Here is a 19,211-nt window from a genome sequence, read left to right as displayed (position 1 = left end):
TTTTTACACTATTTCGGAAACCCAAGGACTCAATCGTATGGATATGTAAAATACAGGATTTCCAATCCTAGCAGGAAAGGGAGGGAAACGGATACTCAATTTAAAGTGAGTAAACAGAATTCCATACTCGATCTCATAGATACATATAGAATTCTGTGGAAAGCCGTATTCGATGAAAGTCGTATGTACGGCTTGGAGGGAGATCTTTCATATCTTTCGAGATCCACCCTACAATATGGGGTCAAAAAGCCAAAATAAATGATTTTAGCCCTTATAAAAAGAAAACTGATTCTTGAACCCCTTTCACGCTCATGTCACGTCGAGGTACTGCAGAAGAAAAAATTGCAAAATCCGATCCAATTTATCGTAATCGATTAGTTAACATGTTGGTTAACCGTATTCTGAAACACGGAAAAAAATCATTGGCTTATCAAATTATCTATCGAGCCATGAAAAAGATTCAACAAAAGACAGAAACAAATCCACTATCTGTTTTACGTCAAGCAATACGTGGAGTAACTCCCGATATAGCAGTAAAGGCAAGACGTGTAAGCGGATCAACTCATCAAGTTCCCATTGAAATAGGATCCACACAAGGAAAAGCACTTGCCATTCGTTGGTTATTAGGGGCATCCCGAAAACGTCCGGGTCGAAATATGGCTTTCAAATTAAGTTCCGAATTAGTGGATGCTGCCAAAGGGAGTGGCGATGCCATACGTAAAAAGGAAGAGACTCATAGAATGGCAGAGGCAAATAGAGCTTTTGCACATTTTCGTTAATCCATGAACAGGATCTATATAGACACATAGGCCCATGGATCCATACATCTCGATCGGAAAAGAATCAATAGAAAAAGAAAGAATCGGAATTGATCGATATATTTCTCGAAACAAACGAAAAGGAAACGAAAGACGAAACATAAATCATGGATCAACTAAGCCAAGCCCTCTCGGGGACTTGCTTAAGAATAAGAAAGAGGAATCTCATGTGTCGATAGATTATATATAAAGTGTCGATAGACCATTTCGTCCAATATTAATAGCAAGAATTTTATATATATTTTTTATTAATATGAGGGGCGTTAATGCTACTTTTCAAATCACCCTATTCTTTTTAAAATATAATAAATATTTTTTACTTTTTAATATTTAATTTGAGAGTATTAAATAAGGGATTATGGGCCAATAGAAGGGCCCAAACTTCACGTGAATTACTCGTTGTTTGGTGAAGGAAGTCGACGGACACGTGCAATTGAATACCTTTTGAAAATATATGGTAATGGACACGTGCGTGCACATCTTTGACTGTTTTACTAACGGTGGCCCCACCCACACGTGGCAAATATCAAGGATTTGTTTTCTTGCCGGGTCTTCTACCCGGCCTTGCTCGGCCCAATTAGGACCCATATTTCTGCTCATCCACAATCTCAAATCCCATCCACATATATAAATATATTATTATATATAAATAAACAAATCTAATAATGATTTTAAATGACATCATCATCCTAATACTACTACTCAAATGCTGAATTTGACGCATTGATTAACGAGCTAATGATGATTAACGAGCGAATGAAGAAGCGGGATGAACGAGCAAGTAGTTGGTATATTTTAAAAAACAATTCTATCTTCTACTGGAGTTGAGCACGGGTTCGGTTGGAAAATCTTCTGGACCCACTGAAATTTCAAATTGGTTGGATTGGTGATACAACCACCCGAATAAAGTTTGTAACCCAACCCAACCTGACTATTGGGTTGAGTTATAGGATTATTAACTTATGAACCAACTCGAATTTTTCACTCGATTTATCGATTTTAAAAAAATTAACCCAACTCAACTGGTATGGTTTGGGTTGGATAGTCCAGATTGGTTGAGTTCTCGAGTTATATGAATACTCCTACCTACTACGAGCAAGAAACTCGTTTGTGTTCCACAGAGTAAAATAATCATTTATTTCATGCTGTAGCTCTTTTAGAACAGAACATATATCAAAGTAGTAGTCACAATAATATTCCTCGACCATTTTTTAGGGGTAGAATTGGAATTTTAATAAAGTAATAATCATATAATACCCTCCTAAATATAATTAATTTATTGTGAGAATCATATGATTTAGAATAAGACATGAATTTTGGAGACTATTAAATAAAAATATATAGTATGGTCATGTGCATTTTGTCCTTGTGTTTCTATTTGACAATGCATAAGATCATGAACTCTTGGAAAATGGTGCAATTATTCTCTCATCCCCATCCACTGAATCATTTCATATCCCAATATTAGAAATGGGGAACAATACAAATTGTGACCAATAAATTTTCTCAATCAATGTAACATCATTGGTTCATGTCGAAATCTAACCACTGGTTCTTAAGTTCGTCACGTGGAGGTGGAAGTTTGAATTTTAGTTTTATTAGTCGAGAGTATATGATCTAAACCAATTGAATTATACTCGTGTTGATATAAAACCTAACCACTTAATGATATTAAAATCGTACCCGTTTAGTAAAACCCTAAATGGGTCGAATTCCATGCTCAAAATAATTAAGAAATAGTGAGAATTGAGATGCATAATATAATAGCTCAAGCCCACCGCGGGCAGATATTGTCCTCTTGTAGCTTTTACTTCAGGGTTACCCCTCAAGGTTTTTTCGTTTCTCTCTCCAACTGATGTGAGATCTCATAATCCACCCCTGGAGTCCTAGCGTCCTTGCTGGCATACTTCCCGGTGACTGACTCTGATATCATTTGTAACAATCTAAGCCCACCGCTTCTAGATATTGTTCTCTTTGGACTTTCCCTTAAAGGGTTACCTCTCAAGGTTTTTAGGGGGAGATTTCTTCATTCCTCTCTCCAACCAATGTGGGATCTTATAATCCACCCCCCTAGAGTCTCAGCGTCCTTGCTGGCACACTTCCCGGTGATTGGCTCTGATTCATTTGTAACAGTCAAAGCCCAGTGTTACCATATATTATCCTCTTTGGACTTTCCCTTCAAGGGTTACCCGTCAAGGTTTTTAGGCAAAGGTTTCTTCGTTCCCCTCTCAAACCGATGTGAGATTTCACAATCAACCCCCTTAGAGGCCCAGTGTCCTTGCTGACACACCGCTCGGTGACTAGCTCTAATATAATTTGTAACAGTCCAAGTCCAGCGTTACTAGATATTATCCTCTTTGAGCTTTCCCTTCAAGGGTTTCCCCTCAAGACTTTTAAGGAGAACTTTCTTCGTTCTTCTCTCCAACCGATGTAAGATCCCACAATCCATCCCCTTTGAAGGCCCAACTTCTTTGCTAGCACACTGTCTAGTGATTAGTTTTGATACCATTTGTAACAGCTCAAGTCCACAACTAACAGATATTGTCTGCTTTGATCCGTTACACATCGTCGTCGGCCTCACGGTTTTAAAACGCATCTACTAAGGAGAGATTTCCAAACCCTTATAAAGAATGTTTCATTCCCCTCTCCAACCGATGTAATATCTCACAAAGTCCAAAAAAGACGATATCTGTTAGCGGTGAGCTTAAGTTGCTACTGTTCGAGATGGAGATGGAAGACAAGAGAAAATGAGAAAGTGAATGAATAAGACTCGTCTACTCCCACCATTAACCTAAAATTATTAGTTTCTTTCTTTGTGAAAGCTTGAAAGCTCCAATACACCATCTCCATCTTCTCCCCCATCATTTTCTCCATTTTATTTGCTTACTTTTCAATGCTTTGCTGTTAAAACCCTAGAGCTAGCTAGGGTTTTGTGATGATCTTGCATGCCTTTAAAGTCATATAAGTAGTCCTATTTTGATATCATTCAAGTTGCTAAATGCTAGCTATTAAAAATTGACTACACATTACATTATGGTGCTTTCATTATTGTATCCCAATCAAATTTCATTTTGTTTTCTAGCGATTCGATTGGTTGATAATGCCTTTATTAAAGTCACTTTAGTCAATCATTGGCGTTAAGGATAAAGATATATATAGTCAACCACCTTAGGTTGACCATTAAAGTTACATTATAAGTATGATGTAAACGAGACTCGAAAAGAAAGAGGCCCCAAGTTCAATTAAGCCTAAAGCTGACACTCCTCGGTTAACTATCCTTGAAAAACTAATCAACCCATTGAGCTTAATAGGTCTTGGGTCAAGCCTCAAGTTGTTCAGTGTACCAATGAGCCTAGGGTCAACCACTTCTAAACCGATCAAATATAAGGAGCAGAAAGGATAAACCCTCGTCAGTAGGTGAGGAAAGTCTTAGGTCAACTCTATATAGAAATTTTGAACTTCTGGGATGATTCACGTTTACGAAAGAAAGCTCTCTAATCTAGCTTTTGAGCTTTAAAACGTCTGTGACAAACGACACACCAATATGTAGACTGATCTTGCGAGAATTCAACTTCGAATTTCTTTGTCGATCGCATACGAATAAAGTGGATTGGTTTCGTTAGTTTCAGGTATCGACGTGTAAGAGTAGGTCAGTTAATCGAGAGTTTAGTTGGAGGTTAAGAGTTAACTAGGGTTTAGTTCCCTTGGTTTTCATGTTTCCTAACATCATTGGACATTGACTTTATTGTAAGATATAACATATTGGGCTTGAATATTGGGCTTGCTTTTCACCTTGACCCATAACATATTGGGCTTGAATATTGGATCAGACATGTTAGTTAATGGGCCGAGACAATCCACGGCCCAAAATATTTCAAAAATATCTCTTCCAAAGCGTGAAAGCGCTATCCCCTTCCAAAAACCTCATCTTCTTCCTCGAAATTTTCGGTATCCGCTTCGTCTCTCTGTAATGCTAATGGCTATCAATCTCTCCTTTTCTCCTCACTCCCTAATTCCATTTCAGAAACCTTCGCTCTTACCGCACCATGAACTCGGTCACTTTCTTCAGCTCAACTCAGTGAGTCGGATTTCGAATGTTCGCCTTCGTTCCGGCGCTCAATCGGGGGTTTTGGTTCGAGCCGCTTTGGATAGCGATTACTCGTCGAAGAGGAGCAGTAGCAATGAGGAAAGGGAGACGTTTATGTTGCCTGGTTGTGATTATAACCATTGGCTTATTGTCATGGAATTTCCCAAAGATCCTGCTCCAACGAGGGAACAGATGATTGATACCTATCTCAACACTCTTGCTACTGTTTTGGGAAGGTTCTCTCTCAATCTCTCTCGCTTTTGCTCTCTCTAATGTGCATATGTTAATTTTCGTTTCAAATGTTAGTATCAGGATTCCATTTGTGTAGAGGATTAAAGAATCTCTGCTACAGTATGTTTTTGTGTGTCTCTCGGCTGAAGTATTTGGAAATTGATATGTTAATCGATATGAGAGCGTCTTGAGTTGTGGTAAATATGCATTAGGTAACAGGTGGGAGTTTGGCGGGGTTTGGAATTTCATTTTTGAAATGGAATTAAGAACAATCAACTATCAGTTTTCTCGACAGTTTTTTGTGCTGTATGTTTCTTTGTTCCCCGGGGCTCTTCTTTTACTTGTGGAGCAGCTCCTATAGTAAGATAAATGATTGGTACCTTATGCTCAGATTGGCAAAATAATTGGAAATTATTAGAGATTTGAACAATGGGGCGGTAATTTTTCACAAGTTGATATATGTGAGAAATCACCAAATGCATCTTGAACCTACACTCAACATTATGCAGGGCGTCACAAAATTAAAGGTCAGAACGACCTTTGGATCCTTTTAAAATTGAGGAAGATTAGATTTAGGTTAAATTACAAATTTGGTTTTTAGGATTCACAAATCTACTGGATACAAAATTGAAAGTTAAGTTTCCTTTAAACATAGAATTCAGATTTACACCTAATAAATCAATTAGTTTTTAAAAATTTTGAACTTATCTTAGACACAAAATTAAAGTTTTAGGTAACTATTACACTTTTAATCGTTCAATCGTTCAATAGAATGTATTATAGTTATAATTCAAACATTCCTGAATTAAACTTGTATTTTTTTTTTATTTTATTAGCGTCCAGTGACTCTGAAAAACATAGAGATACGAACGTTCTGGGATTTTATCAAATAGTTGGTCAAGGATATTTTGATCTCTCATGTGAAAATTTTCTTGGAAACAGCATGGAAGAAGCCAAGAAAAACATGTATGCTTTCAGCACCACCACCTACACTGGATTCCAATGCACAGTGTCCGAAGAAACATCCGAGAAATTTAAGGGTAAGTGTTGGTTTATGAATTTTTCTTGGAAGCCCTGTTCTAACAGCTTTGCTGAGAGATGCTATTTGAACTTTTCCATTGCAGGACTACCTGGAGTTCTTTGGGTGTTGCCAGATTCTTATATAGATGTCAAGAACAAAGATTATGGAGGTTTGGTTTATATCCTCTCTCCTTAGATGTCAAGAACAAAGATTAGGAGCTTCTTTTAACTAGTTTTATCTAGATTAACTTAGTTTCATGTTGTTAACTTTTAGGTGACAAGTATATAAATGGGGAGATAATTCCATCCAAGTATCCTGTTTATGAACCAAAGAAACGAAGAGAAACCAAATATGAAAGTAGGAGATATGAAAGAAAACGGGATGGCCCTTCTCCTGAACAACGAAAGCCGAGACCACAAGCAACAACCAGAACGGAATCAAATTCAGGATAAGGTAATGTAGTGATTTTTCCTTCCAATATTTGTAGTTCTTGCATGGAAAAGTAGAATGTTTTTGTTCATTTTCCTTTGCAATCCATTAGTGTATGACTTAAGATTGTGCTTTGAACTCTACTAAGAATGATATGATGCTGAATTAAGAGGTAGTAATCCGCATACTTTCATATTGTTCTTGGAATTTTGTACATGCTGTCCTGTATGTAGTTCATTCATGTTCATCCTTGAAAGGACTCTTGTATTGTGATGTGTGACCTTGTAGCTCAGAATGTCATTGGAGAATATATGGTTTAGAACAGTTCTTTCTTTTTATGAAGACTCTCTTAAACCACATCATTACAAAGGAATTTAGAGCCGTTTTGGTTGGTTGGTTGATTATGCCTAATTGTTAATGTCCAAGTCCACTCCAAGATTTTTCGGACTTCCCTTCAAGATTTTTAAAACACATATGCTAGGGAGAGGTTTCCACACCCTTATGAGAAATGCTTCGTTACCCTCTCCAACCAATATGGGATCTCACAATCCACTTCCCTTGGGGACCCAGCATCCTTACTAGCCACACCCCTTGGTGTCCGACACTGATATCATTTATAACAGTTCAAGACCACCATTAACAGATATTGTTTCCACCCCTTTTGGGGACCTAGTATCCTTGCTAGCACACTCCCTAGTGTCTGGCTCTGATACCACTAGCCGATATTGTTTCTTTGGACTTTTCCTTTCGGGCTACCCTTCAAGGTTTTTAAAACATGTTTGTTAGGAAGAGATTTTCACACACTTGTAAAGAATGTTTCGTTCCCCTCCAACCAATGTGGGATCTCACACACTAATACAGTAAGTTTGTGGGAGTAAGCAAAGAGAAGTTAAATTTGGATTCATAATTAGTGTCTTGTCTACGAAATGCTCGGTAAAAGGTAAAATTGAGCATTATTCTTGATTTACGTATTTGACATCCATAGGTTGAGGTTGAGATTACAATTAAAACAACCTATTCATTGAATCTCTACTCTTTTGAAATCCTTCCAAGATTTAACAGTGAATATAACATAATAAATGTCTCTGTTCAACCTTGCGGAAATAACTTCACAATTAGGTAACTACAGCAAAAATAATATAAACTTCACATTAAAGAGTGTGTATTATCATTATTGTTATTATTATTAATTCAACCATTAATGATTGCTTCAATAAGTTAAAAAAAAAAAAAAAAAAAAAAAAACAAAGTAGTTGCAATCATTGAGACAATTAATGCTTGTTTTATTTTTTGTAATTATTTTTTTTTATATAGAAAATGCATTTATATAATTTTTTTTTTTATGAGGACAGAATTGCATAGGCTGTTTTTGTTTAATATCTAATAAAATTTTAATCTTTTTAAAAAATATCGTATAATTTGATGTCTAAAAAATTATTATTTTTAATTTAGGGTAAAATAAAAAAAAAAAAAAAAAAGGTGTTTGAAAGGCTATGCAATATAATCATATTGTATATAATTTGTCTATCTTATGCTATCCTTACAGACAGATTATCCAATCCCTTAATTATTCCTAATTGCTTTTTAATTACTTTTCTTAATTCTTAATTACAAGATTACTGTTGTCTCCTTTGGACCGACGGTCCAACTTCAATGCTGCAAAAATCACCCTCTCGGTGTCGGAATGGCAGGTGCCATTCAATTGTTTGGTCCACGTGTGTTAAATCAGTTCGCTACAGTCACTGTCACCCGTTCCCATCAGGTAACGTTATCATTATTACTCCCCTCGAATTATTATTATTATTATTATTATTATTATTATTTTCTCGTAGGCGCGTGACTTACAGTGGCGTGTAATTGTAATTAACGATGTTTATATGTCTAGTTTTGGAATTTCACACACCGAAAATTATCCCGGGATTGGGGATTGGCCAATACCAAATCCTATGTTTCACGAGATTTTTATAAGAATCTGTTTGAGGTGCATTTACCGTTTTGCCCCTTTCTTTTTATTTTTAATTTGTAATGCGACAACGTTTTGCCTTTCGTCTCTCCCCCTGTCTTTTCCTCTGCCAGATGTAGCGTTTTTTTTTTCAGTTTCACACTTAAAAAAAAACACCTGGTTTTGGGTTGGATTTTTATGGACCAAAATGCCCTTTTTGTGTTATAATGTGTTTCCTACCATGTTTATCGACGTTACACTTTGTGTTTATTTGATCTCTAAACTTTTTAAAATGCCCCATATGTCCGAAACGTTCAATTATATGCAGATTAAACTCTTGAACTTTCAAGTTTGTGTTTAATTACGTTAGGGTCATTCGAACGGAAAATCAAAAGTGCATAATAGATCAGCTGAAGATGGAAGATTGAACGTTGTGGACAAGCTTTCTTGCAATGGTTTTCTCTATGTTGGGAACTTGGGCGAGCATAATCAACTAGACCCCGTACAATATTCCTTCGAATCCTAAATATAATGCTATCAAAATGGCGAGATAATTCCATCCATCTTTAAACTTTCTTAAAAATATTAATTGATAATTGTTATGTTAGATAATGAGTTGATTTTTATGCCTAATGATGTCCAATAAGTCAATGACTTACCATTGAAAATTTTAGACATTTATTAAACATAAAATTTAAAAATTAAAGAATTTTATTAGACGTTTTAAAATTGAAGATCATTTTGAAAATTAACACTTTATTAGTCAGTTTTTAAAGTTCAGGATACACTGGATCGGAAAATTCGTAGGCCAAAATTATTCAATAAGGCTATCACAATTTGATCCGATACAAATTTTAAAATAATTTTTTTCATTTTCCCTCACCAACCTCTAATATATATATATATATATATCATATAATTGGAAATACAAATTTGGGGAGCCCTTACGAAAAATACAACACAAGGACACGACCGTAATTTCACAATGCCCTAAGCTCATCTAATTGTTCCCATAAACACTCTCCACTTTTTCTCCCTCACAAAAACCACACCCTCATAAACCTCGTCCCGTCTGTCTGTCTGTCTGTCTGTCTCTGAAATTCAGCCATGGCCGACTTGTTTGGCAGCTGGAATTCCAGAATTCGGATCTCAATTATCATCTTGTTTGTGGGTTTCTGTTCTTCCTGTTGCTGCAGCAATTCTCGCAAAGATTCCTCTTCTATTCACTCGCTCCTGCGCTCCATGGGGCTGCCGGCTGGGTTGGTGCCCAAGCAAGTGAAATCTTACACATTGGGTGAAAATGATCGGCTGGAAGTGTATTTGGATGGGCCATGTATGGCCAAATATGAAAACAGAGTGATTTTTGAAAGTGTTTTTAGTGCTAATCTTAGCTATGGGAGCTTGATTGGAGTGGAGGGTATGTCTCAGGAAGAGCTCTTTCTATGGCTGCCGGTTAAGGATATCATTGTTAATGATCCTTCTTCTGGTGTCATTCTTATTGACATTGGTGTCGCGCATAAACAGCTCTCTTTGTCGCTCTTTGAAGATCCTCCTGATTGTAACCCTCAAGGTGAATTTTCACTTAGATCTCTTTTGATTTTTGTTGGGTTTTGGTTCTTTTTGTTGATCTTACATTAATGGCTTCTCTTGGGTCTGTTTGTTTTTGTTGATCTTTGGGCTCATCCATGGCTTCTTTTGGCTCTGTTTCCTCTGTTTTGGCATTTGCTGCTACTTCTTGTGTTTCTGCTATCATCAATGGCTTCTCATGGCTTTGTTTCCTCTGTTTTTTCCTTGGCTACGTCTTTTTTGGCTCTCTGATTCACTCTATATTGATGGGTTCTTCTTATTTTTCATCGTTTCTCTCATCAATGGCTTCTTTTGGCTCTGTTTCCTCTGTTTTGGCATTTGCTGCTATTTCTTGTGTTTCTGCTATCGTCAATGGCTTCTCATGGCTTTGTTCCCTCTGTTTTTTCCTTGGCTACGTCTTTATTTCGTCTCTGATTCACTCTAAATTGATGGGTTCTTATTTTTCATTGTTTTTCTCATTCATTGCTTCATTTGGCTCTGTTTCCTCTGTTTTAGCATTTGCTGCTACATCTTGTGTTTCTTCTATCATCAATGGCTTCTCATGGCATTGTTTCCTCTGTTTTTGCCTTGGCTACCTCTTTTCTTTAATGGGTTCTTCGTATCTTTCATCGTTTTTCTCATCCATGGCTTCTTTTAGCTCTGTTTTCCTCTGTTTTTTATGAACTCTGTCACTAACATTCATCATTTTTCTGTAAATTCCTCACAAATGGGTTAATTTTGGTCTTGTTTTTTCTTACTTGAATTCATTCCTCTGGCTCTAACGTAGCATCTCAATGAACAGTTCTGTTGCTCTGCCTTCCTCTCTCTACATTGGTTGCTTTCTTCATCTCTTTCCCTTCATTAATGGCTTCTTCTTCTTCTTCTCTCTCTAAATCAATATTTGGTGACACCCATTTGCAAGCTCAAGGTCATTGTTTTAGACAGAGAGATAGAGATCTGTTCTTGTTTTGTTTCTTTCCATGACTGAGTTTCTTTGTGTCTGGTTTTCTGCAGCTGCACTGAGGAATCCTCTGAGGAAGAGAAGAGACTTTGAATCTCTTAGATAAGAGGGCCAACAAAAAAAAAAAAAAAAAGCAATGTGAAATTCAAGTTTCCAACTTTTGTATTTATATTATTTTGTTGCAATAATTTTATTTTTAACTTTATAAAGAAATCATTTGTCACACTTTAGTGTATAATGAGAGCTTGTGTGGTGAAATTTTGGAATTAAAAATACCTTTTTATGTGTGTATCGATCGTTATCGGGTTCACTGTTTTTAAATCGCGTCTGTTAGGGAAAGATTCTCACATTCCTTATAAGGAATGTTTCGTTCTTCTCTCCGTGAAATGTCACAATCCACCCCCTTGGGAACCTAACATTCTCGCTAGCTCACTGCCTGGTGTGTACCCCTCTTCAATCGATGTGGGATCTCACAATCCACTCTCCTTAGGGACCCAACGTTCTCAGTGTCTGACTCTGATGCTATTTGTAATAGCTCAAGCTTCATCACTAGCAGATATTGTCCGCTTTAGCTCGTTGCGTAGTGTTGTTAGCCTCATGATTTTTAAAACGGTTCGTTAGGGAAAAGTTTCAACGCCCTTGTAAGGAATGTTTCGTTTCCCTCTTCAACCGATGTGGAATCTCACAATCCATTCTTCTTGGGGACCCAACGTCTTCGAGGGCACACCATCTCATGTCAGGCTCTAATGTCATTTGTAACAGCTCAAGCCCCACCACTAGTAGATATTGTCCGTTTTGGCTCGTTGCGTAGCGTTGTCAGCCTCACGATTTTTAAAACGGTCTGTTAGGGAAAAGTTTTCACGCCCTTGTAAGGAGTGCTTCGTTTCCCTCTTCAACCGAGGTGGGATCTCACAATCCATTCTCCTTGGGGACCCAATATCCTCGCTGGCACACCACCTAATGTCTAGCTCTAATGTCATTTGTAACATCTCAAGCCCCATCGCTAGCAAATATTGTCCGCTTTAGCTCGTTGCATAGTGATGTCAGCCTCACGATTTTTAAAACGATTCGTTAGGGAAAAGTTTACATCCCCTTGTAAGGAATGCTTCGTTTCCCTCTCCAACTGATGTGGGATCACACACAAACCCTCCCTCTCCAACCATTAGAAAAAAAATTCATTTTTGTGACGATCGAGCGAGATATATGAGTGAATCGAGATCACATCAAAATGAAATGAGAGTAATCCTGAGAATAGTATGGTTGAGAAAATCTTAAAAGAATTGAAAGTTACTATCTCTACCAACAGAAAAAAAAAAAAACCCTTCAAAATTAAGCGTATATGGCTTGAAACAATCTTATTTTGTTCTACAATGTTAGTGAGATCTAACTCTATTGAAATAATCGGTGGATACCATCTTTACTCTTACCAGCAACAAACAGGTAGCATAGTCATATCTCAAGAGAATGTCGTGGTCATTAACGAAATCATTACACCTATGAATATTTCTCAGAAGCATGTGAGTGACACGTTAAATGACTCGTGTTGGTCTATGAAGATAGTATTTACTCTTTAAAGCGACAAACACCTAACGTCGTCATTTTTAATGTTCTTAAAATAATTTATAAAGACAAATAATTAGACAAGGAACCAAAGCAAAGGATATTGTAATCTAATTAATGTCTTTTTTAAGGTAATGTTTGGTTCTATTTTATTTCCCATTGTGTACTCTATATTAGTATTTGTCTCTTTCTTTTTGTTCAATATCGATGTTTTAAATTAAAATAAAAAAAAAATCATTTATTTATTTATTTATTTATTTTCTTTGATTTTCCCATCAAATTCACCCCTTTTGTTTTTTCACATTATTTTTATTAAAAAAATTAAAATATTTTTGGATAATTTATAATTATATTTAATTTATTGGCATTTTCCGCCGATAATCATGCAATTTCCTTAGCATTATTATAAATAATAATAAATTATAAATTTTGCGTAATTTTCAATTTTAATTTATATTTTTCGTCAATAATTATGCGATTTTCTCGGCATTATTATCCAATAGTGATGAAAAGTGGGGTCCATTAGTTTTGTTTTACGCGAGAATGTGGGCCCAACTGACAGATGGTTCAGGCGGGTCCCACCATTCACATGCCTAATTTCCAGCGTGGGCTCCAGATAATTCCAGTTTTTCCACGTGTCATATGTCTATTAGTGGGAACTAACGAGTTTAAAGCGAGTTAATGTGGGCCGATATTTGCACACTGTTGACGTGGAATTTACTTTTATAAATTTATATAGAGTTAGATTTAATATTTTAAATATATGTTTGGTAATAATTTAAAATTATAAATTAAAATTGAAAATTAATTAATTTATAGATATATTTTATGTTATAAATTTGGTATATTACTAATTTTATAATATCACACAATTTATAATATATTATACATAATTTAGTTTATCGAAAAAAAAAACAATAAATTTATAGCATTTTGTATCGAATAATTGAAAAACAATTTTTGAAAAATATAAATGTTCTAGAAATGTTCGTTAAATCCATTTAACTTTGAATTTAAAATCATAAAATAAATGTTCGTGTTACTATTATTTTTTATTAATATATAATTCAGCTGGATAACCAATGTTGACAACTATATTGATAAATTAATAGTTTGATTATAAATTTGATCCGAAAAGTTGAACACGATTTCAGTTCAGTCCTCATAATATCGAGATTTGTTTCAACTTGAACCATATGACAAAGTCAAACCTCACAAACCTTCACGTTTTTACCCCTAATTTTTCTACTATTACAAATTTGACCTCTATATTATATAGATTCAGCCCTGGACGTTTAAAACAATAACAAATGTCTCACCTAATAAATTATGTTCGAGACGATATTGAAATATTAAGTAAGTCGGGAAAATGATGACCAATGGGGCATGGGGCCTTTGATTAATGTGAATCATCACCTATCCATGCAAAACATATTCATTTTTGTGGGACCCAACAACCTCTTTCCCTCATTTAAAGAAAGTAAAACGATGTCGTTTTCCTTTGACCTTTCTTCACCTTCCAATCTTAAGGCTTAAGGCTTCTTTTTATTATTAAAAAAAAATGCTAAATTAATAATTTTATAGTATATTATTTACCTATTTAGTATAAAATCCAATATTTATTATTTTTATAGAATAATTAATTACATTTGAAATTTAATTCCAACTTTCCATATTATATTTCGTTTTAAATCATTATGTTGATAAGATTTTGAGAGAAAAATCATTTAATTTAATTAATTTTTAATTGAATAAAGCAAAAATACAAACCGTCTTAATTCATTTATTTATGAAAATTAATAATTATTTTTATTAATTTGGAGTTTTAATTAATATTACGTTGAGAATCGAAATCTATGAAGAATACCAAAATAATATTTTTAAAGGGCCGACATCTGATCCACCAACTAAATGGGCCGGCCCAAATGACTGAAAAAAAAACTCTTCCACGTGGAAAATTGGATTTTAAAAAATAATTAAAATGAATGGGAAATTGTGCGGATGACCCAAAATATTGGGACTAAATTAGATTTGACCTAGTTTCAGCGGTTGCCACGTGTTGCTTAGTGTCAAATATTATGGAGTGGATTAGATTGAATGCAACCGAGTGCATAGTAACCACTTCGATAAATTACCCTCCTCTCCAACTTCAACCGCTTGAAATAAAATATTATATATCCTTTTCATTTTAATACATTTTTATTTTTACATAAAAACCAAAAATTATTTTTTATTTTGTTTAATATGTGTGTGTGTATATATATATATATATATATATATATATATATATATATATATATATTTGCGAGCTGTTATTTAACTCTTTGTATGATGTGGCGAAATTTGATTGGTGTGTTTATAATAGAGCGCGAAGCACTTTATTATTCCTCCAATTTTACAAAAATAGTTTCAGGAAATCGTGTGACGTGGAAACCCAAAAGGAAGCGCTTTTATTAACTGCTTTGTATGACGTGGCGAAATTTTATTGGTGGCGTTTATAATAGAGCGCGAAGCACTTTATTATTCCTCCAATTTAACAATAAGCAAAGGCTCTTCGATTCTCTCGTTGTAGTTTCAGGCAATCGTTTCACCACCATGGGAGGAGGAGAAGTCGTTAGGGCGGCGGCGAAGATGGCCGGAGCCGGAGTTGTTAACGCCGGTTTCCGAGGATCATCGATGGTGCCTCAGTTTGGGCAATTTATTCGCAGCGCGTCGAGGGCATCGTCGGTTTCCGTCGGATCGTCTTCTCGGGTGCCGTCGGCGAAGGCCACTGCCGGCGCCGAGGTGGACGTTGTGCAAAAACCGACGCGGGAAATAGATGACTGGGAATTCGCCAATTTTGAGGACGATTTGGCCGTGGACGCCGCTGGACCTGAGCCGAGGATTGTGTTTGGGACGGTTCCTAGTTTTGAAGAGGCGAAGGAAGCTGCAGCAGAGGTGAAGGAGGCTTTGGATAGGTATGTCTTGAATTTCTATTCGCTTTAGTTTTGTTTGAATCGATTAATGAATGGTTCTGCTCTGTGCTCTGTGATCTGTGCTTTAATCCGTGCTTGGTATGGAATTGGCTCGTTTCCATTTCATTAGGTTGTGAATCGTTTGTGTAATTGTGTGTTAAAGAAAATAAAGCGAAGAATTAATCATAACCCTCCACATATGAAAGGAAGAAGTATGTTTTGGGTCTTTTCATTGTTATAGACTATTGTCATTTTACCTACCGGTAGATATTGTTTCTTTTATGAAGAATTTTCTGTTCGGCCTTCCTCGTTTTTAGAACGGTAGAGATGTAAGATCTCACAATCCACTTTCTTTGGGGCCTGCGTCCTCACTAGTACTCGTTCCCTTCTGTGGGATTCCTGAATCCACCCCTATGGGCCCTGGCGTCTTTATTGGCACACCACCTCGTGTCCACCCCCTTCGAGGCTCAGCCTCGCATGTACATCGTCCAGTGTCTGGCTCTGATACCATTTGTAACCGTCCAAACCCACTTCTAGCAAGTATTGTCCTCTATGAGCTTTCTCGTTCGGGCTTCCACTCAAGGTTTTTAAAACGTGTCTATTAGGAAGGGGCTCCACTTCCTTGTAGAAAGGCTTCATTCTCTTCTCCAACCGATGTGAGATCTCACAATCCACTCCTCTCGGGACCCAGCGACCTTGCTAGCACTCATTCCCTTCTCCAATCGATGTGGAACCCTCCAATCCACCCCCTTTGAGACCAACGTCCTTACTAGCACACCTTCCGTGTCCACCCCTTTGGGGCTCAGCCTCCTCGCTAACATATCGTCCTGTGTCTGGCTCTAATACCATTTGTAACGATCCAAACCCATCATCGTCCTCTTTGGACTTTCCCTCTCGAGCTCCCCTTAATATTTTTAGAACGCCTTTATTAGAGAGATTCTCACACCCTTATAAAAAAATGTTTCGTTTTTCTTCCCGACCATTGTGGGATCTCACAGCTTTAATGTGCTATTTTTTGAGCTTAGTTTGTAATCTTTGCTCTAATTTCCAGCAGCACCTATTGCCACCCCGAATCAAAACCATGTTATGGCGTGGCATTCTCTATTCTCCTTGATGTTTTTGGTTGATTTTTTCAGGGCATACTTGACTTCTTCACCAGAATCTGGTGGATCAAATCTGATTGTCTGTTCATACAGTAAGCCAGAATCCGAGTCTTGTTTATCCATTGAGGTAAGTTCACAGCCGCAGACTTCAGTGCCTCAGCATGCAATTCAAGCATTTAGGCTGCTCAAGGAAAGTGCTGAAGCTCAGGTAATCAAACTACTGCTCTTCTAGTATGAATATTAATTTCTTAGGCTAATGTCAAGAAGTTCTTACAAGAGGTTCGAGTCCTCTTGGATCACGGAATCTTGGTGATCTTCTCTATCTAATAAATAGGAGTCCACTTTGAAATTGCCTCCCCCCCTCCCCCGAGTATATGCTTCAACAGAAATTAAACAAGGGTAGTTTAAGGGTAGATTAATACAATAGAGACTAGTGTTTTTGTAACTGTCTAGGTCCACCGTTAGTAGATATTTGTCTTCTTTGGGCTTTTCCTTTCGGGCTTCCCCTCAAAATTTTTAAAACGTGTCTGCTAGGGAGAGGTTTCCATACCCTTATAAAGGGTGTTTCGTTCTCCTCCCCAACTGATGTGAGATCTCATAGACATTGTTATGTCAAAAATAACATACTAATCGGAAGACATGTGGTTATCGACTTTGTGAGATCTCATATTGGTTGGGGAGGAGAACGAAACACCCTTTATATAAGGGTATGGAAACCTCTCCCTAGCATACACGTTTTAAAAACCTTTAGGGAAGCCCGAAAGGAAAAGCCCAAAGAGGACTATATCTATTAGCATTGGACCAGAGCTGTTACAGTTTTTGTTGTTGTCTTTGCCACAACCGTTTTTCATATGAATAACATTGTTTAAAATCTTGATTTTTGACCCTTAAGATCTTTTTTTTTTTTTCCCTTTACAAGACTTTCAACGGGAAGAAATTCAAGTTTGATAGAGTTTGAACACTAAAATGAGTACTGTTTTTTTCCTGTTCAGACTGTTGTTGCCTCAATAGCCTCTGACCCCAATGTCTGGAATGCAATGTTGGGCAATGAAGCGCTTAAGAGCTTCTTGCAATCCCATCAGACCAGTAAGACTTAGTAGTCTACAATAGCTCTGTAAGCATGCTTTTCTCGTCTCTAATGGCACGATTATACTCGTTGCAGACAAGGTACTCGAGTATCGTGAAGAACTATCGGAGGAGCTTGAAGAAGAGGCACCAATTGTGAACCATGCCGAGGAGTCGAGAAACGTCTTTGACGAGACGTTAGAATATATTACGACTTCAATTGATGACATGCTAGCTAATGCATCCAGTTTTCTTCAGAAAATATTTGGAGGATTTGAAGTTTCAGGAAATGACAAAGCAGCCTCTGGATTCTTTCCTACAGAGATAGCCATGGGATCATCAATTATGGGACTGGTTGTTCTCGTCATCGCCTTACTGGTTATGAAGCGGAATTAGATGTCGATATGATGTTCTTTTCGATAAATTTGTCGACGTTTCGGTCTTCGAATGTCTTATTTTGTTCTATTGATATGAGACGTATTACTGGATTGCATACATGATGGTAGGAATGGTTGTAAATATTGGCTATTGAGCTTTTCTTTATGGTAATTGCTGGATTTTATACGTGCATGGGGAGTTTTATTGTGTGTAATGTTTATATGAATGTAAGTTGTGATAAGAATAAAACATTTTTTTATTAAAGTGTGAAACCTCTCTTTAATAGACAGCTATTTTAAAATCTTACGGAGAAGTTTAGAAGGGAAAGCGACAATATTCGTTATCAATGGCTGTTATAAATGGTATCAGAGTCAGGCACCGACTGGTGTGCCAGTGATGATGCTGCGTAGAGCCATTGAAGATAGACCAACGAAAAACATAATGTAACGCATCGAAGCTAGACCAACGAAAAACATAATGTAACAGCTCTAGTCCACTACTAGTATATATTGCTCGCTTTAGCCTGTTACGTATTGTTGTCATTCTCACGATTTTATAAAACATGTCTACTATATAAAGGTTTCCACACCCCTATCTAACCGACATGAGATCTCACAATCCACCACACACTACTCTGATATCATTTGTAAAAATCCTAGTCCACTCCGCTAACAAATATTATCCGCTTTAAGCTTTGATACATTTTTTAAAAATCCTTCTCACCACTAGTAAATACTATTCGCTTTAACTCATTATGCATTGTCATTCCAATTATTAAAATAATGATTTTCACACTCTAGAAACACTCCATTCTCTTTCCAATGAATTTTTATTAAATCAAATTATTAAAATAATTTTAACGGATTAAATTTATATTATTCAAAGTCGTTTCTCAGGAAATCCATGAAATCCGTGCAGTGAAAGATCCTGAATTTGGAACTTTCTATATCAAAAATATTCTCTTAAACGAAGGTATTCGTGCTTGGATGGCGGCTCAAGATCAGCCTCATGAAAACCTTATATTCCTTGAGGAGGTTCTACCCCGTGGAAACGGTCTTTAATGGAACTTTAGCTTTAGCTGGTCGTGACCAAGAAA

The 19,211-nt window shown here is 36.5% G+C and overlaps 3 protein-coding genes across 6 annotated transcripts; all 3 read left to right on the top strand.

Moving 5' to 3' along the window:
* Window positions 1–4,735: 4,735 nt before the first annotated feature.
* Window positions 4,736–9,085, top strand: LOC111476928 (multiple organellar RNA editing factor 9, chloroplastic-like). 4 transcript variants are annotated; one of them, XR_002717181.1, is made up of 6 exons: window positions 4,736–5,141; window positions 6,079–6,176; window positions 6,261–6,326; window positions 6,431–6,610; window positions 8,278–8,348; window positions 8,899–9,085. XR_002717181.1 is itself a non-coding variant. In XM_023120806.1 (5 exons), exons 1-4 carry the CDS (start codon window positions 4,789–4,791, stop codon window positions 6,607–6,609), a joined length of 696 nt encoding a protein of 231 aa, XP_022976574.1. In that variant the 5' UTR covers window positions 4,736–4,788; the 3' UTR covers window position 6,610; window positions 8,278–8,572. The 4 variants fall into 4 exon arrangements, 2 of the variants coding, with proteins under 2 accessions (XP_022976574.1, XP_022976575.1); XR_002717182.1 differs by lacking the exon at window positions 8,899–9,085 and adding an exon at window positions 8,472–8,572; XM_023120806.1 differs by lacking the exon at window positions 8,899–9,085 and having other exon boundaries at window positions 8,278–8,572.
* A 435-nt stretch (window positions 9,086–9,520) lies between these two features.
* LOC111476944 lies at window positions 9,521–11,188 on the top strand. Its single transcript, XM_023120828.1, has 2 exons — window positions 9,521–10,098; window positions 11,109–11,188. Exons 1-2 carry the CDS (start codon window positions 9,636–9,638, stop codon window positions 11,159–11,161), a joined length of 516 nt encoding a protein of 171 aa, XP_022976596.1. The 5' UTR covers window positions 9,521–9,635; the 3' UTR covers window positions 11,162–11,188.
* A 3,976-nt stretch (window positions 11,189–15,164) lies between these two features.
* On the top strand, window positions 15,165–18,307 carry LOC111476909. Its single transcript, XM_023120776.1, has 4 exons — window positions 15,165–15,572; window positions 16,706–16,880; window positions 17,665–17,758; window positions 17,835–18,307. The coding sequence occupies exons 1-4, from the start codon at window positions 15,211–15,213 to the stop codon at window positions 18,131–18,133; spliced, it is 930 nt and encodes a 309-aa protein (XP_022976544.1). The 5' UTR covers window positions 15,165–15,210; the 3' UTR covers window positions 18,134–18,307.
* Window positions 18,308–19,211: the final 904 nt, after the last annotated feature.

Source organism: Cucurbita maxima, unplaced genomic scaffold (assembly GCF_002738345.1).
Source record: "Cucurbita maxima cultivar Rimu unplaced genomic scaffold, Cmax_1.0 Cma_Scf00003, whole genome shotgun sequence".
NCBI classification, from domain to species: domain Eukaryota; kingdom Viridiplantae; phylum Streptophyta; class Magnoliopsida; order Cucurbitales; family Cucurbitaceae; genus Cucurbita; species Cucurbita maxima.
Note: the sequence above shows the minus strand (reverse complement) of the source record. Positions and strands in the feature narration are given on the sequence as shown.